We start from the raw sequence: 23,954 nt of genomic DNA on the forward strand, positions 1-23,954 counted from the left end.
GTGTTTGTTTACATGTGAACATGCTGGTTGCATTCACATGTGTGTGTGCTTGGCGCTTGTAGTCCTAGGAAAGCGGATGGCGTCGGGCTAATCCCCCTCTACCATGCGCTCTGTGTTTTTTTTGCTTTAGCTTAATCCTACCGCAAGGAGCTATAACTTCTAGGCACACACTGGCAGCGCAAGTGGCACACAGATGCGAACGCATCCATGCGTTTTGCCATGGCCTCTGCCCACCCACTAGACTCCGGTTATGCTAGCGGATAAAAACAACTCCAGACTCGCCGGTTACCCCCACATCAGTTCAGACTCCCGGCGCTTCCTCTCACGAAGCTCCTGTTTGTTGCAGTAAACTTTTAGCACTATGAATGCACATGACAGTCGGCAAGATGGCCCAGTGAGTAAAATGTACACTGCATTTCTAGTGATCGGCAGATCACGGGTTCAGTCACAGCAAGTCCAAGCCAGCCTTTCGTCCCTACAGGTTGGGTAACTGAGTACCAGTAAATTTGGCAATGACAACATCTGTTCTTTTGTAGACCTTAGAAGCAGCAGTTAATCTATTTGAAGACCTATAAAAGGAGTTATCCTTATTATTTATAGTACAATAAACATTGACGTAGCAATTGTGAAATGCATGAATTTTTTGGATAGGTGAGCGTGCAGAGTAAACATACCTAAGAATCCCTTCCGGGGCATTGCACAGCAAAAGGGGGCCTCTAGGAAGAAGGCCTGGGTAGCAGGTTGGGAGAAGTCAGTAGGGCCACTTGTTTCAGAGCTTCATCGCCTTAAAAGCCCTCCGTTGACCTCCCATCCACGTGCCCAGGGCTCTAGGTGGGATGAAAAAACTGGGGGATCTCTCAAAGGGGCTGTTTCTGTCATTGCATCCAGATATATGATACGAGTAACATCATACCTACAACAAGTCACGACTATTGGCTTTGCCAATGGTTCTTATTTGCATAAGTTAAATAAGCAGCAACTATGGCTTGTATATAATATTGAAAAAGGTTCGCTTAAAGCCCTGGTGATACCACGACAATGTTGCTGCTCCTTAGATTCAAAAAGAGAAGGGAAATCCAGAGAGAAAATTACTCTCTTTAACCCTTTCGCTGCGGCGGCAATTCCGCCGCAGCGCTAAGGGGCGGGGGGCCCGCGCAGCGCTCCGACGCTGGTGACGGAACCGCTCCGTCACGCCCCTTGGGTGGGCTGTGCTTGTGACGGAGCGGTTCTGTCACGGCCCTGCCCGCTCAATAGAACGCGCCGCGCAGGTGCGAAATCGGCGCCGCGCAGGCGTGGCGAGCGGTCCGTGGCGGAACCGCTCCGTCACCAGCACAGCCCACCCGAGGGGTGTGACGGAGCGGTTCCGTCACCAGCGTGGGAGGGGTTAAAGGATTTCCCTTCCCCTGCAAGGCTCACCTGGCATGACGTCATGCCGTAACTTCATCGATGTGCCTGCTGTCACTGCAGTCCGGGGAAAAAAACGGACCGCCTGTGCCTGGCACAAAACAGAGCCCGATATAGACCCCCTTTGCAAAATTGCCGGTGCTCAGCACCGGTGAGACTCGGCCCACTTAAAGCACTGCACGTGCCTCAAACTGCCCGAGACGCCTACTCTACACCGGGCATTACTTAGTGTTTGCTTGAAACCAGTGAGGCGAAACCAGCTGAGACTTTCTGTCCACTGCGTCCACTTGTTTTTCTATTTTGATAGAAAAATACTCTTGGTGGAAATTCGGATGACCACCTGCTGCAACTACGCTTATAGAACACTTTTGCAGCATATGGCATTCTGCACATATACAGAGCTGCTGTGTAGCATTTCAATTCGATTTTTTGTACGCCAACATTTCCCATAGGTGCATCATATGGAGTCTTATCTTCAGCTGGAATTTCTACGCACCGGGCAGGAAGCTGCGCTGTATGCATGTATATGTTCACTTCGGGTTCTACTTTTAGTCAGTTAGAACCTGATTTCGAGTTCGGCGGACGTGTTACTCCATCCACAAATGACGGATTTCCCGACAGTCCTATTACAAATGCCTAATATACCATGACACTTGCATTTGTGACGTATTTACCCGTCTGCTGAAATCCGATCAGGCCCTTAAGTTTTGCTAAAAAGCAATGTAAATTAGCGTTGTGTCCACTAGAGGGAGCCAGTGCTTATCAAAACAAACATTGGCATAGGCAATAAGTCTCGCCTTTGGGACCTTATGTATTTAGTCACGCAACAGTTGATGTTGTTGCACCAACGATATTGTGCTGCATAACTAAATACTTATAAGGTCCCAAAAGCGAGCCATGTGGGCCTTACCAATGCTTGTTTTATTTTTTAATCCATTTCTGCAATCCTTGAGCACTACATTGATTAAATATGTGTAGAAGCGCATTTAAGAAAAAGGAGTGGCCGGGTAGCAAACTGGAGATGCTGGGCCATGTAAAAAAATAATAATAAAAAGCAACTGTGAGTTGCAGGGGAGCAACACGGGATAATCTGGGGGTTGTGTTTAATAAATCCACACCAGGGCTTAGGTCGATGTAGGTTTTAATATGGGGCGAGGAGGGGGGGGGGGGGTCAGGTGAGCAGAGGAACGGGGGATTGAAATTTATAATAAACCCATAAGAGGTGGCGGCATGCTGCGGGGGAGGAACAACACAGAAGGCACAGTGGGTGGGTAGTAGAGGGGGAGCAGCACAGAGTGAGAGAGCAAGAAAAAACCCTTGCACTTTCTAGAAGTGCTGAAGGAAAAACATGCTCCCTTAATATAATCATTGGAAGGCTATTACGCATCCAATCAAAAGGATGGTAAACAAACCATGCTCCGTGGAGCGACTAGCACAAGAAGGTGAAACAAGCCATTAAATAAGAGGTAAGCAAATGAGAATAACAAGAAAGCCGATCAACAGTATGTAATAGGCTACCCAAAGTCCACTTTAAATAATGGTTTTGTCCACAAAAGGTCTTCGACAAAGAAAAGAAGCGATAAGTTCATATAAAGAGACATAAATTGACTCTCACTTAAGACTACTTTTTGGAAGTGTAAGGCAGGCCCATTTCAAATGTGCCACTATTTAACAGAACGATGGATTTAGGCCCAGATCCTTGTACTGGGGTGAATGTATGACATTGTTCTACATTCTGTCCATCAACTGTGTTTTTTGCAATTTTCACCCCGAGTGGGCTGGGTATGCTCAGACGTGAGTCCCAGGCTCTCCACACCACTGGAGTCAAGCTATCCAGGCTGATGAAGGCTGATAGCCAGAAACCGGTCCTTGGATGCTTGATTCCGGTCTGGGAAAGACATGGCTTGGTAGTTCGGACTGGACTGTTCCCATGAGGCACTGGGTCAGAGCTGATTTGCATATAGCCAGTGTCTAACCCGGGGTGGTGTGGAGTGCAAAAAAACGATGGATTTAGGCCCAGATCCTTGTACTGGGGTGAATGTATGACATTGTTCTACATTCTGTCCATCAACTGTGTTTTTTACTATTTAACAGAAAGCATGTTGCACCTTTGTTATTATTTTCAAAACTCAAAGACAATTATATCTTATTAAAACCCACAACATTTTTATCTTTTTATAAAAATGCACTCGGAGCTAAAAGCGATCTTTTATTTAGAAGTGTTAAACAGAGTACCTTTCTGGTAGTGCCAGAATGCACCGTTTCTTTGACAGACCAGCCTTCTCCACTGTCTTATAATGCCCTTCCGTTCACAGCCAGCAACATCCTCCAAATGTGCAACTGACTGAGCGTCATTTGAGTCCATGAACGTCCCTCGTTAGAACTCATAGACACACTACAGATAACTTGCTGCCCGTGAATTGATTAGATAATCCTTAATCCTTCCATTTAGCACACACGTCACTCATCTGAGCCTCAAGGAAGGCCTTAGTAAAATTTCAGATTACCCCAGCTCCAATTCAAAGACTGCTTTTAATCTGACCGTCGGCATCGTATGTATACTAGTGCCTTACAGTCCCACAAAGTGGTCCTGCAAAATCTGCTTTCCCAGGGAGAACAACATCTTCATACTTACTGTAAACATAGTTTGAGCTGCCCAGACGATACAACATACAAAAACCCATGCACTGGAAACATACAACATACAACACAGCCGTTTAACTCTTGTTTTTATGTGTGCTTTTTCACCATTTAGTCACATTCAGATAGGAGGTGAGATTTATTCTCCCAAGACGCGCACTAAACATCTTTCTCCCAAATACATTGGAAGATCATAGAAGTGTTTGGTATACAACAGGGTCTGCTTTGCAATGCAAGCACTGCAGCATTTTTTGTCAAATGGACAGCGGATTCTAGAAGAAGATGCCCCACTTCTTATTCATAAATACAGTCGATAATGCAGCAAAAAATGATGGAGAAAATTAGAGCTGTTATAAGTGGAGTGCAACAAACGTGTTCAACATTCTTTCATCTATTCTACAGTTTACTTCCCTCTTATCTTAAACCGGATTGCTGTATACATGTTTTGAGGGTCTGGAGAAGATTCTAAGTTGGATGGCTAAACCTATAACGCTCTACTATGGGATTCACCAGCATCTCGTAGATTAACTGCTTCTATGAAAACATAAAAGATATTTCTAGACCTCTGTACCTTTTCACCATGTTCACAAACACGCATGTTAATAATAGCAAGAACTATCTCCTGGTTCTGCGTAATCTAATATTTATAGCCTCACAAGAATTGTATTAAAAAAAAAAGTTTTAAATCGAAAGCCATCACTGGAACAAAAAGGTCCTGATGCTCGCGACTGGTATGGGAAACCCATCGTTAAAATGGCCCTGCAAACTTTGTATTAATAAAGAAAAAAAAGAATAATTTAACATGTGGTGACCAAAGTCCTCACTACAACGTGGATAGACCCTATCCCACTGGTGTCCAGAGAGTTCGGTGCTGCAGCTAGGACTTAAAGGACTCCCTGAGGGAGGAGGCATGCAGTAACATATGAAGCGTGAGGGCTTAAAACAGTCTGGGGTGCCGCAGCATAGGTGTGTTTTCCTGCAGTTCCTCTGTTTAACAGCACCGGGAGCATCGTGAGGAGTACGGGACCCGTGGGCTTGAACTTCCAAGGCCAGCAGCAGCGGGAGTGACGCGCTACCAGCGTGGGGGACTACTACTCCCAGAACAGCCTTTTGCCCACACCTGCAGTGGGGGACTTAGCACCGCTCCCTGCCTACGCCTTATTACACCTAGCGCAGCGTAGGTGTGTTTTCCTACAGTTCCTCTGTTTAAAAGCACCGGGAGCATCGTGAGGAGTACGGTACCCGTGGGCTTGAACTTCCAAGGCCAGCAGCAGCGGGAGTGACGCGCTACCAGCGCGGGGGACTACTACTCCCAGAACAGCCTTTTGCCCACACCTGCAGTGGGGGACCTAGCACCGCCCCATGCCTACGCTATATAACTTGTGACTCCTACCGCTGCGCGGGAGCGTCCCGGGAGAAGCCCGGGCAAAGGGCGGGCCGTCCGGGGCTGGGCCGGGCTGGGCCACCCCCCTGAAAACTGTGGTTGTATTTGTTTGTTCAGCGGGACTCACTATTTATACTGTGTCTGCTCTATAGTTGCGTAGCTGTTTCTGTTGGGCTTGTGCGTAACTGTTCCTTGCATGCGCCAATACCTACCCGTTCAGGGAAGAATCTGAGAGGGGGTGGAGAGGGAGGTTCTGGTAGTGTCATAGGCACAATGGATCAGTTTATCACCCGGGTAGTTCCAGTTATCGAGAAGGAGATTGCAATGACAGAGCGGCGTCTCTCCCGAGAACATCTCCCGAGTAAACGGTCCTCACTGGGTCCCTTGGCGCTAGCTCCCTCACCCGCACGTACACCTGATCCCCTGTTGATTATCTCCCCACCTTCAGAGCATCTACGGGTTGCAGCATTGAGGGTCAGTCTGGACAGGTTGGAGAGCTTGGCAGCCATAGCTCCACCTACTGACGATATTGTTTCCGATTTACGGCCTTGTGAGATCTCTGTCCCTACGCCCTGCCCTATTATTTCTACTACCCATAATGATCTTTCTCTTCCACCTGATTTGCCACTGCCAGTCTCTAAGAGTTAAGTCCATACCAAAAGGAAAAGGATTGCTAGCCCGCACAAAGGCAGCTTTCCTAAACTCTATAAGAGACCTAGGATGCTTGGTGCCAGGGCAGGTGGTACTAAAGCGGGCGCGGGGCCGGGCATGAAAAGCCCTCGGGGGGGACAGGGGGGGAGAACCCTCTAACCATATAGCTGAAAAGTCATGTGCAGATCAAACAACAGACTGTACCGTAGCCCCACCTGATGAACCGCTCATAACTGCCCAAATAGAGAAAATAATGAAATCACTGCTGTCCCCGGTTTTAGAGAGAGTGAAAGGGTTGGGAGAGAGGCTGGCAGGTTCGAACAAGTAACACTGGACAACTTTTTCTCTCTTAAATCCCTTATTAAATTGCACTCTAGAATCGGGGAGGATGGACAGGGAAGGGAAACCATTACCCGGGCAACTCCTACTTCCCCACAGGGCATATCCAATGCTTCGAACATTGCAAATGCGATGGTAGTGGCAAATGCCCCTGCTGTCCAAGCTGTGGTTTCCTCAGGGACCGCTACTCACACAGGGTTGGCAGCAACGGTTGTTCCAGTACAACCGAATGTACCCAAGCCTTGCACTGCCCCGGTTAAGAAGTCTGTTCGGGCTGAGATACCCGGTAGAAATGGTCCGGCTAAATCGAAGGGAACTTTGAATAGCAACGGCTCTGAGCAAGCCCATTCTAGCAGAACTAGTTCCAAACTCCCAAAAGCCACCCAGCCCGAAGCACTGCCCCTAAAGTGGTCCTAAAAATCCCACCCGTGAACCTACCTCCAGAGTGTCAGTCTTATGTTGCCCTACTTACGAACGTACCCTCCTTGAAGGTTGATCATCAAGAATCCTATCAGGCACTAAAAAATAAAACCTTGCACTGGCTAAGGACTAATAGACCCTTACCTAGGGAATTAGATGGTCTAATCCTAGGAGTCAGAAGGGTAGGGTGGGTAGGTTATGGACATAAGCACCTTGAGGGAGATTGTGTGGTGGTAAATTTTAAGGATGGTAGGGTCGCCCAAACGATTTGTAATCAGAATCAAGGAACTGGGGGAGCAGGCATTGGTGTAGTAGATCTAACTTATTTCTACCCAAGACCTGTAGGAAACTTTAATGGCACACATTCGAGCGGGGGCTGGAGTAACAATTTTATTTTCTCTGAGAACCTCTTCACCCCCCTACCTCACCAGCCAGCTGCTTGGCCTGGGTCCTATGGGAGGCAGCATGGATATTGAAACGATACTTGTCGTGGGGTGGTCACCCGGCCCTTAAGTCCATGTCATGCCCTTGATTCTCACGATCTAGGTAATAGTAATGCCATCTTTTCATTACTGCCAGTTGAAGAAAGCCACTCAGTGCAGGATATTGATCTGCTTGCTGGGGGCAAACATGGGGATAGCGCACCAGGGTTAACCGTTGTGAGGGAGGGGGTACCTAGTCCCGAGCCCCGCAGGGTGATGGCTGTGGCGGATCCAGATCTAAGGATTTTCAGCTGGAACGTTGCGGGCATCTGGAGGAAGCTGAGCCTACCTGAGTGGAACTCTCTTGTGGAGGGTTACTCTATTTGCATCTTTCAAGAAACCTGGAGTAGGGAGCCCTGCCACAAGGTAGGCTATTCATCTTATTTTGTTCCCGCAGTATCCTCTCCCTCGGGGAAGGGCCGCCCTTCTGGAGGCCTTCTCATATGGGTTGCTGTCTCGCTTGATTGTCAGGTGGTCCAGCATGACACCAACTCACCTGATCTTCTTAGCATTTCATTAAAGGGTGCACGGGGTGGTCTGACCTTGGATATTTTTTATATTTATGCCAAAGGCACGAACGGAGGCTCGCAATCACCCATAGTATCGGTGTTAGAAGACTTGCTTAGACAGCGTCCCATTAAATCTCACGTCTTGGTGGCGGGGGACCTGAATTGTACGTTTGAGCCTCTTGGGTTGGATGATACATTGGGAACCGACGAAGAGGACTCGAGGAGAGGGATTCCTGCCTTAACTCTGCCCCCTATTAGGAGGTGGACCCAAGTGGCGGTTCATATCAATTCCCTAAATTTGGAATTTGACCGTAGGGCTGTTAATGGGAGGACGAAGTCTGACCCAGCTGGAGCCCATACCTACAACAGGCCGAATTACACGTCAAGAATAGATTATATTCTTCTTGGCGTAAATTTATGGAGTATTCTGCGGGATATGGAGGTCCTACCGACAATCGAGAGTGATCACAACCTCTTCTCACTTGCTCTCTTTCCCCAGTGGACTAGGGATCAGGGGGGAATCTTATCCTGTATAGCACCTAACTCTCACGAAGTTCACCCCTCTAACTGTGGTAGACGTCTGAAGTGGAGTGATTCTGCCTCGCATTGCTCATAACTTGAAACTGTGCTGCATTTATTGCTTGCTTCCTCCTCACATCGCTCGCACTTTTAAAGTAGGCTGCCATTAATTAGTGATTCTGCCTCGCATTGCTCATAACTTGAAACTGTGCTGCATTTATTGCTTGCTTCCTCCTCACATCGCTCGCACTTTTAAAGTAGGCTGACATTAATTAGCCGGGCTGCAGATTCGAGTTGATTGAAGTAATTTCACTCGAACACGCTTGTTGCTGCCGTATTCCAGAAATTGACATAGGTGAAGCGCGCAGTCAGCGAGTCCGCATTGTGCCTTAATTAGTTTATTTATTTATCTGTCTGTGAATGCATGCTTGCATAGCGTAATACTGCCCAATCCAACTTGGTCATTTTGCTAGCAGCCATTTTCATTTCCACGTTTGTTGTGGTGCCTCCTTGCTCGGACTTACACCCCGCCCTCGGCCTCCCAGCTGTCCCTCCCTCGCCCCTCCACTATCCATTTAAGACAGATGTCCCAACGTGCAGCGTCCACGCGCAGCGGTCGCGCCGAAGGTGCGCCAAAGGTAAGCCCGTCTACGCTGGACCGCGCCCAGCGCCTGTCCCCCTGGCCCCCACCGCTCCCAACCCTCTAGAATCACATATGATGCCGCAACTCTCCTCGCCTTCAACCCCGGACGCACACCACAATGCTGCGAAGCTACTCCAGGACGTACCCACGGCCCTTTCGCTTGCCTTTCCTGCAAGTTTAAATGCTTCAGGACCCTCACTAATTCCATGTCCTCCAAACACAACTCCGATTCAAAACGCCTAAAATGCATCCTGCTCAACACCCGCTCGGTCCACAGACACGCTACAGAACTCTGGGACCTAATCGAATCTGCATCACCTGACATCGCCTTCCTTACAGAAACATGGATGAACTCCTCATCAGCTCCAGACATTGCCATAGCCATTCCGGACACTTACAAGATTATCCGCAAAGACCGCACTAATCAGACAGGAGGAGGCATCGCCATCATCCACAGGAACACCATCAAAATCACAACCAGCTCCGACGACAATCTTGCAACAGCCGAACATCTCCATTTTCAGATCCACACCGACCCCAGGACCACACTGAGAGGCACCCTCATCTACAGGTCTCCAGGTACCCGCACCCAATTCAGCGATGACATAACGGACTTCGTCAGCCCACACGCCCTAGCCTCCGAGAACTACATTCTTCTAGGAGACCTCAACTACCATCTTGACAACAAACTCTACAGCAACACCACCACCCTTCTGGACAACCTGGCCAATCTCTGACTCAAACAACTTGTGGACACCCCCACCCATGTAGCCGGACACACGCTCTACCCTATCTTCACATCCAGCAAGCACATCTCCTTCGATCGCACCACAGATCTCCACTGGACGGACCACAGCTGCGTTCATTTCAGCTACAAAAACTCCCTAACCCAAAATCGCCCTCATCCTATTCCTCAGAGAAACTGGAACAAAATCAGCTCCAACCAACTCCTCACATCACTCAACCAAAACCCTCCCATTGGACCCAAACCAAGCGGCCACCAAACTCAAGCAATGGATCACCCACAGTGCTGACGAATTAGCACCCCTGAAAAAGCACCAGATCAATCCAATCAGCAAAAAGGCTCCCTGGTTCAATGATGACCTTAAAAAATCCAAGAAACTATGCCGCACTCTGGAGAAGATATGGAGAAAAAACCCAACCTCAGACAACATGGCCTCCCTCAAGTCAGCCACCCGCAAACACCACCAACTGATTCGATCCGCTAAGAAATCAGCATTCAAGGATCGTCTCGACAACAACACTCATAACAGCAAGGAACTCTTCAACATCGTCAAAGAATTCACCAACCCCACCGCAGCATCTAACGACATCACTCCCTCCCAAAACCTATGCAACGCTTTATCCTCCTTCTTCTACAACAAAATTGCTGACATCCACAACAGCTTTGAGAACTCCTCAAGCAATCAACCCCCCTCTGATCCTACTCCGCCAACCAACATCCTCAGCGCCTGGAACCCAATTACCACTGAAGACACCATTCGCCTCATGAACTCAATCCACTCTGGCTCACCCACTGACCCTTGCCCCCACCACATCTTCAACAAAGCTGACTCCATCATCGCCCCCCATCTCCGTGATGTCATCAACTGCTCGTTCAACTCTGCCACCTTTCCAGAAAGCTGGAAACACGCCGAACTCAGCGCCCTCCTGAAGAAACCCACAGCAGACCCCTCTGAACTTAAAAACTACCGACCCATATCCCTCCTCCCATTCCCAGCCAAAGTCATCGAGAAAGCCGTCAACAGCCAGCTCGCCACCTTCCTTGAAGCCAACAACTCCCTTGATCCATCTCAATCTGGATTTCGAGCCAAACACAGCACCGAAACCGCCCTCATTGCAGCGACCGACGACATCCGTACACTCCTGGACAACGGAGAAACAGTGGCCCTCATCCTACTTGACCTTTCCGCCGCTTTCGACACAGTCTGCCACAGCACTCTTATACATCGACTCAGCAACATCGGCATACAAGGAAAAGCCTTGGACTGGATCATCTCATTCCTCACTGGGAGAACTCAAAGAGTCCGACCTCCCCCTTTCCATTCTGAGGCCACCGAAGTCATCTGCGGCGTACCTCAAGGATCCTCACTCAGTCCCACCCTCTTCAACGTATACATGAGCCCTCTCGCCTCCATCGCACGTCAACACAACCTCAACATCATCTCTTACGCCGACGACACCCAGTTAATCCTCTCCCTCACCAAAAACCCCAACACCGCCAAAACCAACTTTCACGAAGGCATGAAAGAAGTAGCCGAATGGATGAAACATAGCCGCCTAAAACTCAACTCAGACAAAACGGAGGTACTCATCCTAGGCTCTTCCCCCTCAGCTTGGGACGACTCCTGGTGGCCTTCCGCACTGGGCGCAGCACCCACACCCACAAACCATGCACGTAACCTTGGCTTCATCCTAGACTCCTCTCTCTCGATGTCCAGACAAGTCAACGCCGTCTCGTCTTCCTGCTTCAACGTACTTCGCATTCTCAAAAAGATCTTCCGCTGGATCCCCCTCGAGACAAGAAAGACTGTCACCCACGCACTGGTCACGAGTCGACTGGATTACGGTAACACACTCTATGCCGGAATCACAACAAAATTACAGAAAAAACTCCAGCGCATCCAAAACGCGTCAGCGAGACTCATATTAGACATCCCGCGCCAAGATCACATCACCAGACATCTAAAAGACCTCCACTGGCTTCCCGTTAACAAAAGAATCACTTTCCGCCTTCTCACCCACGCATACAAAGCCCTCTACAATCTAGGACCCGAATGCCTCAACACTCGACTGTCCTTCTACAAACCCACCCGTCAACTTAGATCGTCCAATCATGCCCTCGCCACAGTCCCGCGCATCCGGAAATCCACCATGGGTGGCAGATCCTTCTCCTACCTGGCTGCCAAGACATGGAACTCACTCCCCACTCACCTCCGCCTTACTCAGAACCACATCTCCTTCAGAAAATAACTTAAAACCTGGCTTTTTGACAAATAGTGAACCCCTTCCCCTAGCGCCTGGAGACCCTCTGGGTGAGTAGTGCGCTTTATAAATGTCAGAACTTGAACTTGGAGTAAGCTCACTTTAGACGAAGAGAAAGTTTCAGCCATTGGGGCACTTTTAGCTGCAGCGCACTCCAAGTTGGACTCGCTGATTCCCTTGTCTGAGGAAGTTACCGAGACCTTTTGCGACATAACCAAGGTCATGAGTAACCTCTTCATTCTCCCAAGTAAGGCTCTTCGAGCTAGTAAGAGAAAGAAGCCGCCTAAAGTCCAGGGTTGGTTTACCAAAAAATGCAGGGAAAAGAAAAATGCATTGGTAGGAGCTGTTAAAGGCAAATCCCAGGCTGCAATTAGGCTTGCGAGGAAAGATTACTCCCAGACCACAAAAGCGGCAAAAAGTGAGTGGGAGGAGAGGTTTTGGGCGGACCTTATGGAGGCAAGTGTGGGCAGGGATGCCAGGGGTTTCTGGAACCTTGTAAGATCCAGGGACAGGCCAGTTGGTACTTTGCTGACGTGTAACATCCCAGCCCAGAACTGGTTTAACCACTGCCTGTCCCTCTATACCCCTCCTGAGGGGGTCCCTTCTGACTCCTTTGCTCTAGCCGACTATACAAGGGACACCGAGGGCGATCCATTTACTGCCAGAGAAGTGGAGGCCGTAATGAAATCGTTGGTACCCCTAAAAGCTGCTGGGCCTGATGGGGATACCCGGCGACCTGTTACGAGCCAACCCAAGGAGTGGGGGAAGCTGGTTTCCGCGCTACTTAATGCTATCATGGGGGGGCGCTTCTGTACCTGAATCTTGGAAGGGGGGCTGAGGTTGTCCCGATATTTAAGAAGGGGTGCCGGGATAACCCCGCTAACTACAGGCCCATAAGCCTCATCAACTCATCTCAAAAGGTGGCAGGGAAGGTGATTTTGGGGAGGGTGCTCCAGTGGGTGGATGACAATAACATTCTGTCGGATTTCCAAGCTGGATTTGGCTCTGAAACAGGGACCATCGAACAGGCTTTCAGATTGGCCCTTCTGTATTGGAAGGTGGTGGTGCTGGGCAAGGGCAGTCTATACTTGGCCTTTATAGACCTCAAGACTGCCTTTGACCTGGTACCTAGGGAGGAGCTGTGGAGGGTCTTGCTGGGCCTGGGGTTGCCCCCATATATCCTATCGCTCCTTATGAAACTACACGCAGACAATTATGCGCAGGTGCGATGGGGTACGAATGGGGAGAAAACCGCCAGGATTCCAGTGAGAAGGGGTGGCCGCCAGGGATGTGTGCTAGCTCCCACTCTATTCTCTCTCTATGTGAATGGAGTGGTTGAGCATCTGCTAAAAGAGCCTGCAGACGCACCCTCCCTGGCGGGCAAACGGATTCCAACATTGCTCTTTGCAGATGACACCCTTCTCATCTCAAAGACCCCCCGGGGCCTACAGAGACTCCTAAACAGTTTTCAGGAGTTTTGCTCCTCTAGGGGACTGGTGATCAATACCGACAAAACCAAGTATCTGATCATGAATCCACCTAAAAAATCAGGGTGTCCCCCGGCCCTGAACTCTGTTCCATTAGAAAGGGTATCCGAGTTTGATTATTTGGGAATCCGTCTTAGTGATTCACTGAGCTGGACCCCGCATATCAATAAGATGCTCCTCAGCCACAAAAGGGTGGGTGGTGCTCTGCTCAGGGAACAACGTTCCTCCATAAGCAAACCTATTGCCCCAGTTGTGGAGATTTACAAAGCCAGAGGGGTCAGCGCTGCCCTGTATGGGGCGGAGTTGTGGGGTACCTGCAACCTGGATGTACTAGCAAAATCAGAGAGCAAATTCCTGAAAGACCTGATGGCTCTCCCAATGAGTACACCCACAGTTCATGTGCTGTTAGATCTAGGTTGCAGATCGATTACGGATCAAGCCTGGCTCCGCCCCTTGCTTCTTTGGTCCCGGTTATGGAGGGTGCCCAAATTAGCCTCCTATGCTGAGGCATTAACTGAGGTTATGGCTATGGGGGGGTTGGTCCAGGATCAGATCGCTGAGGGATGTTAAATGTCTTTTAGGGGAGTTAGGGCTTGTTGACGCGTGGGCATCTAGATCTGCCCCACCTAAAGCCATGTTAAAGAAATTGTATTGGGAATGGGTCTCCTCTAAACTTTCTATAGATCCACGCCATTGTAACTCCACCGCAGCCTTTTTGAGGATCAAAGATGTGGAGGCTTACGAGCCATATCTTGACATGATTTCCATCCCCTTCGATCGGGCTCTGTACTTCAAATTTAGAGTGGGGACTCTACCTGTAGGCGATCTGATAGCCCGGTGGAAATCATCCCACCAGTCCTCCCCTTTTTGTGCTCTTTGCCCTACTCGGGTTGAGACGGTGGCGCACATTCTTTTTGAATGCCCCGATTATTGCGCACCTAGGAGGCGCTGGCTTAAACCCCCGTGTAGACTTTTAGGCACCCGCCAGCACATTGTGGCCTTACATATTCTATTATCTGACACATCCGCCTTAGTGGTTTGTGGTGTGTCAAAATGTTTAAAGTGGTCTTGGTTGATTCGTGTAAAAAGGCTTTCTGTTTCAATTTAATTCTAATTTTAACTGTATTTTAACATCTAACTGTTTTATTCTTTTTAACCAGTAAGAGATCGTTGTAAATAGTGCGATTTGTTTTAATACTTGTTGTACAGCTTTTATGATATTTTATATGTCGAAATAAAGCCTATCAATCAATCAATAAAACAGTCTGGTTACGGATACGAGCCGAAGTGTTATTGAGGATGGGGGCAAGAGGCAGTAGGTTGGGGGGTAAAGGGCAGGCGGGCAACTAGAGCCAAATTTCGGGGGGTGCTGAAAATATTTTGGGGGGGCTAATTCTTCCAACCACGGACAAAGTGGCTGTGAGAAGGGGTGACCACACAACAAAAGCCTCATTTACAACTAAATGGACTTTTAAAGACCTGTTAAGTACTCGGGTGCGGCTGCAATTACAAGCTCGCCAGCCCGCGAAGCTGTGTCAGCCCGGGCTCACAGGTACGACGACGGGGGTGGGGGAGGGGGCTAGAGCGCTCATATTAATTTTTTAAAAGACCGGTCGCTAATGCAGTGGTGTTGCAGACTACTTTTAAGTAGCCTATATCCTGCGAAATACTGTGGGGCGATACAAATACTGACGGACCCTCTCAACCAATACCTAACAAGCATTGGCCGCACGGCCGGCCCGCAAAGAAATACCCCAAAAAAAAAAAAACGGAAGTTTTGCGCACGCGACGAAAAAGGTGCTGTGCTTGTGCGCGTTATGATAAGCTGGTCGCCGGGAAAGTAGCACTTTCCCAAGCAGCTTACTAAATGTCTCGGCCAGATCAGCGCATGCGCTGGATCAGGCCGAGACCTAAAAAAACTGTGTTCTTTCCTTGACTGAATTTGAAGGTGCTTCTAAGTAGATGCCCCATTCCATCTCTTACTTTCAGTATAACTTTATGGGGTCACTCCAAACTAAATTCCCTTTTAAAGGTAGAATACCAACTCCTCAGACAGTTATATAGACTTCCAATAAGTACCCAGCTGATCCCGCTACGATTAGACTCAGGACTGATGGCGATTTCAGACACTTCGAGCCTTAGACCCATATTATATTGGCGTCGCCTTTGGTCCACACCCGAACTATCGACACATAGGGAGGAGCTAGCGGAGGTCATGTTAGTCTGGGGTGCAGTTAACCTTCCTTGGCTTGTACACATAAAGTCTCTACTGACCAACTTGGGCCTGGGTGATTGCTGGACAGACCCAGATCGTGTTTGCCCCCAAACCACAAGGAAGCTAATCAAATCTCGGTATGAAGAATATAGAAGGGCCCAACTACATTCTTGCCCCAGGACGAGCATACTATCCATGGCTTTTTTGGAAGTCAAGGATGTTGCCCGTTTTGAGCCAATACTAGACCTGATTACACCGGTGGAGGCAAGAAAGATTTTCCTACAATTCAGGTATGGGGTCCTCCCGCTCCGCTGTTTCACGGCAAAGTGGAGCAAGGACCAAAAGGTCCAGTGCCCTGCCTGCGGCTTCCTAGATGAATCAGTGCAGCATGTGTTTTTTGCTTGCCCTGGTTACCGCAAGGCTCGGAAGCTCTGGCTGGCACAGATTTGTAGAAACATTGGTACCAGGAACTATTTGGAGGCATTTCGGATATTGAAATCTGACCTTAGTATGCCAATTTGTGTTTTCAGTCTCCAGATTCTTGTTTTCCATGTGGTGTACTAGAAGGGCTCTACTGAAATCATCCAATGAGGTCTAGGGCACGTGGCTGTGATTTTACTGAAACAAATTTTTTTTAAATTGTCTATTTGAAATTATGACTAAAGCTTTTAGACTGTGCTATTGTTTTTAATCTTTCTACAGATTAGCCTTCTCTTTTTAATTATTTATTTATCTATTATCATGCATTTCCCAATTTGTATTGTAAAGTCCGCCTGCCTGTAATATAGCTTCTGTATTGTATTCGGTATATAGGATTTTAAGATAGTTGGTGTTGTATTCCTCTCCTCAAATTCCCTATTTTGATACTTGAGTCTAATTATGGTGTTGCATATGATTTTAGAGCTGTACTTTTTTAGGTTGTAATGACCGAAATAAAGTTTTTCTGAACTGAATTTGAAGGCACTTCTAAGTAGATGCCTCATTCCATCTCCTACTTTCAGTATAACTTTGAAAATAAAGATAATTTGGTCCTGGTAGAGGATCACATTTTGACTGCATTTTCCATTGGGCCGAATACATTTTTAAGAGGGACACCGAGGAAAAATACAGCACCAGATCTTAGAGTGATTAGGTGCTCACTCCTGGTGTCTGTAACCCTTACACGTGACTCGCTGGCTAAGACGCTAATAAATTGAGCAACATCACATTTGGTAATAGTAACCTGACACACACAGCTCTGAAAAGCAGCAGTAGCAAGCATTTAATAAGTTGCAAGGGTTTCACAGCTCTGAAAAACAGCCATCACAAGCATTTCATAAGTAGCAGGGGTTTCACAGCTTTGAAAAATAGCACTAGGAAGCATTTAATAAGTATCCAGGGTTTCACAGCGCTGAAAACCAGCAGTCACAAGCATTTAATAGGCAGCAAAGGTTTCACAGCTCTAATAAACAACAGTAGCAAGCATTTATTAGGTAGCAAGGGTTTCACGTCTAAAAAACAGCAGTCACAAGCATTTCATTAGCAGAATGGGTTTCGCAGCTCTAAAAAGCAGCAGTAGCAAGCAATTTATAGGTAGCAAGGGTTTCACAGACCGCTCTAAAAAAATAGCAGTCACAAGCATTTAATAAGTAACATGGGTTTCAGAGCTCTAAAAAACAGTAGTAGCAAGCATTTAAAAAGTAGTTGGGGGTTCACCGCTCTAAAAAAAAAAAACACAGCAGTAGCAAGCATTTAAAAAGCAGCAAGGGTTTCACAGCTCTTAAAACAAGCATTTGCAATGCAATAGGTCTCGCATTATTAATGTTTGAGCTATTGGTGTTGCATTATTTAGTAATGCCAATAGCTCAAACTTAAATAATGCGAGACCTATTGCATTGCAAATGCTTGTTCATACATGGACATTACACAACTAATAGTATGCTTATACTGCACTAATGGCTGTGAATGCAATAGATTTAAAGATGGCATTCATATTGTCATTTTGTGGATGAGTGAGAATTTCCGGATAAGGCCGAAGTGATTTATTTTTGCAAGTCCATTTTGTTGTGGCAGTAATTGGTTAGAACTGTTCCTGCTAAATCTGCTGAAAATGTAGGGGTTCATATTTGACACCAATCTCTCAAAATCCACAATAAGTTGTCACACTGTTTCCTTATTCTGGGCACCTTTTTCAGGTATCGCTGATCTCACGTCTAAAGTACTGTAACTCTCGCTACCCGGGACATACCTCCTGTTTTATTTCAAGACTGCAGTCCATTCAGAATTCTTCCGCTTGATTTGTGATCTTGTGGTAAATCTCAGAATGCATCTTCTCATTTAAAGTCCCTCCTTTGATTCACTGTTAATTAAAGATATCCAGATGGATCATTGAGACTCTTATTGTACAGAAATGATGCTACTGCTTAACACTGCTGAGTATGATTATTTAGATGAATAATATGATTTTGTGTTCTATTGTAGATTCGAGGATTTCCCACAATCAAGATTTTTCAGAAAGGTGAAAGCCCGGTTGACTATGATGGTGGGAGAACAAAACCAGATATTGTTGCCCGAGCCCTGGATCTCTTTTCAGAGAACGCCCCTCCACCTGAGCTGAAAGAGGTATAATATAGTCCATAGCCACTTATCCATAACTACGTACACACGAGTATTTTCATTGGCCTTTCTGGCAGAAATGTGGGAAAAAAATGTGGAACTGTTTAGCAAGTGACAAATGACGATTTTGTTGCATTCCTGACAAATTCCCTCAAAACCTTGCTCTTCACGTCTTCTATAACAAAGCAATCACAGTGTATGTCTTTCTCTCCTCCTGGACCCAAGCACACTCCATTTTGTTTGTTAAGTTACGTATAAAATAGAATTATCCGATATAAAGTGCTTTAACCCTCATTGCTGCTAAGAAATACATTGGTAACACAAACAAAAAAAAAAATCGCGAACTGCATAGCCATAAAAACTGTGGTAGAAAAACGACCAAATCTTGAGCATATTTCAAGAGCTTTGAACTGAATTTTTGCTTCTGTGTAACAGATAATCAATGAAGAAGTTGTAAAGAAGACTTGTGAAGAGCACCAACTCTGTATCGTTGCTGTTTTACCACACATACTTGACACTGGTGAGGGCTCAAACATGTATTCGCTTTTTTGCTATATGCCAGAGTGATTTTTGTATTGAATTTGTAATTTTATGTTGCATAGGGGCTTCTGGACGAAATGACTATTTGACGGTCATGTTGAAAATGGCAGACAAATACAAGAAGAAAATGTGGGGGTAAGTGGTTGTGAGTTATGAAAGACTGAAGTTTTATTACCGCTCTGTTCTTTGCAAAGTCTTTGTTAACAAGAGACGTACAGGATCTTTTTTCTTGAGGGAACTATTGCCTAAGGACCACACTTGTTTTTGGCATGGTGTTAATATTCAGTCTTGTATCCTAATTCTGGAGTCTTAAATATTTGCATCTCCGTTAGACTGACTTTTTTTTTTGTGCTTGGTGTTTTGTTGATACTATCCATGTTATGATGGTGCTACTAGACAAAGTGAAGCATCTTAAATCTAATGTAATCTCTCAAAAGCAGAACATTAACTGATAAACTAGCTATTAGAGCACAATCCCAAAGCTACAATGTATTTGTGAACCTAGTAGAATTTTCTTTATCATAGCCCCAGTAATTGTTTCTAAGCAGTACCAAGTTTGCCTCTTCATCTCTCTGGCAATAAGCCTGTCTTTGCCAAAGCCCTCTGACTTGAACCCTCAACATTATAATCACATGCAGAAAGTCCAATCAGTAATACAGTTACCAAGCTCAGTATGTGAGCAGTACACAATATCTGCAACACATCACAAGCTAAAGCATGTTCTGGGCTGCAATGGGGAAAGCAGCAGAGAGCGTGCAATGTTCAGATGTGTTGGATTTGTAGTGAATTCGAAAAAATTATCTTGTTTTAGGCACTTATGAACATAGATCAGCTTTCCCCTCTGGAGATTTGTTCAAAGCACAGCCTAATACAGATGTTGGCATAACAGCACATAGTCTTCAACAAAGAGTTTGTTTGGTTAACTATTAAAATTGCAAACTTGACATGTTATGTAAAAAAATAACACCTCAAAAATGCTCTTCAACAAACATTACAGGACCCAGAGATTTCTCCCTAGTACAGGAACTATATTCTGGAATCTGAAAAAAAACACTTACCTGTGGTTGATACCTTCACCCAGAGGAGAGGATTTACGACTTTTTCTCATGCGCCCTTTCCTCATAATCGTGCATTAACTGCTACTTTAGTGTTGCTGTCCTTTTTAGACTCAATAGCTGAGCTAAGCAAGTCTAACATATTGTTTTTGTATCGCACATACCGAGATGACCTGAATAGTGAGGAGGGTCTCAAGGGTCATACATTGGAGGGTGCAAACTGACAGCCTTAGAACCCTCTCCTCAAGACTAAGGTTTTAAAAGTGTAATGGTTAGTATGTCGTTGGGGTCTCCCCTGCATCTCTTTAGGATGCCTATATGGAATTATAGGGTTAGGGGAGTAGCCCCTGGAATGGCACCAGGAGAGGCAAGGTAAACCAGGCTGATCAGTGTAGCCAAACAAATTAGTCACTTGACAAGCAAAGCCTGACCAGGAAGCTAAAACGGAATCTGGCCAAGGCGAGAGATCGGGTAAAGGGCCTCAGAGTAAACAGGATGGTCTGCCCAGATTTCCTACAAGGGGGAACAAGAATCCCTCTTAACAAGAAAGATAGGGTATCAATAAGTAGCCTTTAGAAACCACTTTAAAACACAGTGCACCAAAGGTATAAAACATCAGGAAGGCTTCAAAGCAAACTTGGAAGCGCTTATTTCCCAGCTCTCAGTGAGGAATTTAGGAATGTGTTGGAGGTACCTATAGATTTAAAATAAATAGGGCAGGCTCAGCAATCATGCATCAGAACAAAACTCAAGTGCCAGATAGGGTCAACATATACAAACATTCCTACTGTAATTAGGTGAGCCGCTGCCTGCCCTCTAATGCATTTATACATTTATCAGGCTTGACTCCTATGATATGCGAGGCTGATTTGTCCTTCATGCCTAAGCCTGAAAAGTCCCAGGAGAGTTGCTCCTCCAGTAGACCTATAGCTCTTGCGAACACTATATAAAAAAATCCGTGAGCTCGATAGGCTGCTGTCAGGCCTAATTGATCTCAACTGAATAGGCTTAATAAAGCACAGAAAAAGTAGCTACGTTGGACAACTCTCGCATCTAGTGGAGAAACTGTAGGTCTCCCCAGATTTAGAGCGTGCATTTGACTGGCTGAGCTGGCGTTTCCTTGAGGCCATCTTAGAAAACTAGGGCTGGGAAACATAATGAAAAATTGGATTCTGGTAGACAATACATGCCTTACTGCTTCCATTAAAGTAAATTGTAGAGGGATATCAAGAGTCCTTCTACTGAGGGCCCCCCCTTCTTTTTGCCTTGTTGGTAAAGCTATCAGACTTAAAAATTAGATTCCGAGTAGAGATTAGGGGAATACCATTTATTGGCGAGGAACATAAGCCGTGCTTTGCAGACAATGGGTTGCTCGCCGTAACGGTTCATCAAAGGTGCCTGTTAGAGTCCAGTGTTGGAGGAACTAAGGAGATTTGAAAGTATTACTGTTTTCACAATTGAAATGCAAAACTCAGTCATTCTAAATGTAACTTTTTTTTCCCACGGCAGTTGCCGGCCTTCAGCGGCTTACACACTTTGGCTCAGAGATTCACGTAATCAGATATTTAGGACAATACTTAACCAGTAACATTGAGGACTGGAGCCAGCCAGTTGGCTGAACCTCTTAAACAAGTATATGAAGATTTGTGCTGCTGGCTCCTTTATAGCTCCTGGCAGGGGTGCATAAAGGTTTTTTAAAATGAATAATTAGCCTGGTTCAGTCACGTCCTATTAATATCCCCATGTTGGATATACAGGTGCTGTAGAAGTGCATTATAACCTTTGTGTGCGTGTGTATGGGGGGGGGAAGGGGTGTACAAGTAAGGGTGGGGGCGGCTTTGGTCCTGTTGAAGATACTGCTAATCTCCACGAACAAGGGCGTTCTTCTGCAATACCATAGGGAGGGGCACACCTCCGCATCAACATAGAGTGGACTGTCTGAAAAACTGAGGGCGTGACTAGTGACCGGGCTGCTGTAGGGTTTTCTCTGTGGCATTTAGCTTGGGTGGTGCAGACACAGAGCCCCAGAACATCTACCTAGTAATTTTAGTTAATACTACTCGAGGTATGGAAGCACAAAGTTGAGCGGGGAATACTTCCTTGCATACAGTCCATCTGTCCAACATGCCCATCACTAAGGAATACAGATGGCTGTCTTCCCAGATGGATTTAACAGCCATTTAATGTACTAGTGCTGTGAATTAGTTCTTAGTCATTTCTGCAGAATAATAAATTGGAGAGTTGCTTGGCTTCAGACTCTAGACTTTACTTCTTCATGAATTTCACAAGTGTAGGATGAGGTCTTGTAACCAGTCATAATGGAAATTTGATTCAGGTACTCTGGGCAAACCTCTAGTATTTTATAAACACTGCAGCTGAAGCAACAGGAGACCAACCACCGCACTCTTTCCTGTCTTTCTGGAGTCCTTTCTCAGTGTGACCCATTAAAGGGCAAGAGCAAAAATTAATAGCGGTTTACACTGAACCCTGATTTCTAAGGGAGCCCAATTCCATACTATAGTGGTGTCTGCAACAACCAATGCTGCAGACTGTGTAGCAGCCTTTACAGTTTCACTGGACAAGGTGAGTAGACAAATGGATCCTTTTGTGGAATATCTGTAGAACGTCTGCAACCATCATAAGAGTTTGTAATTGTGCTGCATAATATGGTAGCAGCATGGATGAAAGTCCGTAGTTGGCTTTACCAACTGCTCCAGCTTTGCTCTTTTTGTTTTTTTCCTTTAGACCAAAATTTAAAAATACAACAGGAACAATGTGGGTGTCCCTTGAGAATTATGAGCTCCTCGAACAACAAACCTAAGAACAGCCTTGGCTTAATGTAGGACCCAGGGATGGTTCTCCCACCCATCGTCTGATGTAGCTAAAAGTGTGACTTTTTACTGTAGGTTCTGATTGGTCGCATAACCTGCATAGTTTGAGTACAATAGTTGAACCAAGGATTGAGGCTTGTGACAGTTTACAAAAACTGTGTTTGTAATAATGGTCATGAATATTGCTTTGTACTGTTGGAGATGTAATTGCAGTCCTGTCCGGAGCACGTCTCAGTAGGGTACATCTTTGTGTAAGTGGTAAAGCAAGATTGAGGAATAATATATATATATATATATATATATATATATATATATATATATATATATTCTAAACACGCTCCTCTAGTCTCTTTATGAGGCTAGAAGTAAAAGTACAATATGAGAATTTAAATAGCACAAAGTAAATTAGCACAGTATACGTTGCGCCCTAGGGGCGTTGCAAACCATATATTAAGAAAGTGGTATAAGAACCACGACTGGCATAGATACAAGGCCTAGAGCCTTTCGAACTGCTGGGGCCACCAGGAACTACCCAAGGTAGTCATACAGGGGACCCACGGGGGACACATGCAGTGTCTAAACACAGCCGCGAATCACCATTAACTTCTATGGGGAAAGTCGCGGTTGGAATTTTAAAGATTAAGGACACTTAGAAGAGGACTTGGAGCAAACCCCTTTAGAACTAGGCAGTTCTAGAGTCAATACCCTGAGTACTCAAGTTAACTCTCCCAGGAAAGCCAAGTGCATAGGTGTCTTTTGGTGTCGGGTTTCGTCTATTTCAGTGGCGATCTGCTGCAAAGTGCTGCTGGCGACCAAGTAGAAAGTGTCCGGGTGGATCCAAGCCTGGATAAAGGATGAGAAGAACCTGAAAGCAGAGGGGACAGAGTCTGGGTCACCAGCCAGTGACCAGGAAGGCGATGAGCAGATGCCCACCAATGTCTGGTGATTTCAGGTGAAGAAGGTGAAGCTTGACTCTTCAGCCATGAGGACCAGGAGGCGTCGAGGACGACCAGGAGCTGGATTCGAGCTGTCCCACGAAGGATGTTGAGTGCTGCGGTGTCGGTTTCTGGATTGGACCCGACAAGCTTTGGCAACAGCAATCCACGCAGAAAGCAAAGATTGGCTTTGGTGCAGACCAGCAAGGTCTGAGGGACTCGCCACTCGGTGGGGAGTCAGGGCACGTCTGGAGCAACCACGAAAGTCCAAGAAACAGAAGAGTTACCTTCGTGGGGAC

At 46.4% G+C, this 23,954-nt stretch overlaps 1 protein-coding gene and 1 long non-coding RNA gene across 2 annotated transcripts in view; one reads left to right on the forward strand and one right to left on the reverse strand.

Annotated features, from left to right (window-relative positions):
* LOC144762577 (uncharacterized) overlaps positions 1-23,954 on the reverse strand; it is a 177,967-nt gene that overhangs the window by 94,959 nt on the left and 59,054 nt on the right. The window lies entirely within an intron of this gene.
* PDIA6 (protein disulfide isomerase family A member 6) overlaps positions 1-23,954 on the forward strand; it is a 116,259-nt gene that overhangs the window by 73,731 nt on the left and 18,574 nt on the right. The window contains exons 8-10 of the mRNA XM_078647801.1: positions 18,160-18,300; positions 18,730-18,814; positions 18,897-18,969. Of these exons, the coding sequence (XP_078503927.1) occupies positions 18,160-18,300; positions 18,730-18,814; positions 18,897-18,969 (299 nt within the window). The remainder of the gene's footprint in view (positions 1-18,159; positions 18,301-18,729; positions 18,815-18,896; positions 18,970-23,954) is intronic.

This window comes from Lissotriton helveticus, chromosome 6 (assembly GCF_964261635.1).
Source record: "Lissotriton helveticus chromosome 6, aLisHel1.1, whole genome shotgun sequence".
NCBI lineage: Eukaryota > Metazoa > Chordata > Amphibia > Caudata > Salamandridae > Lissotriton > Lissotriton helveticus.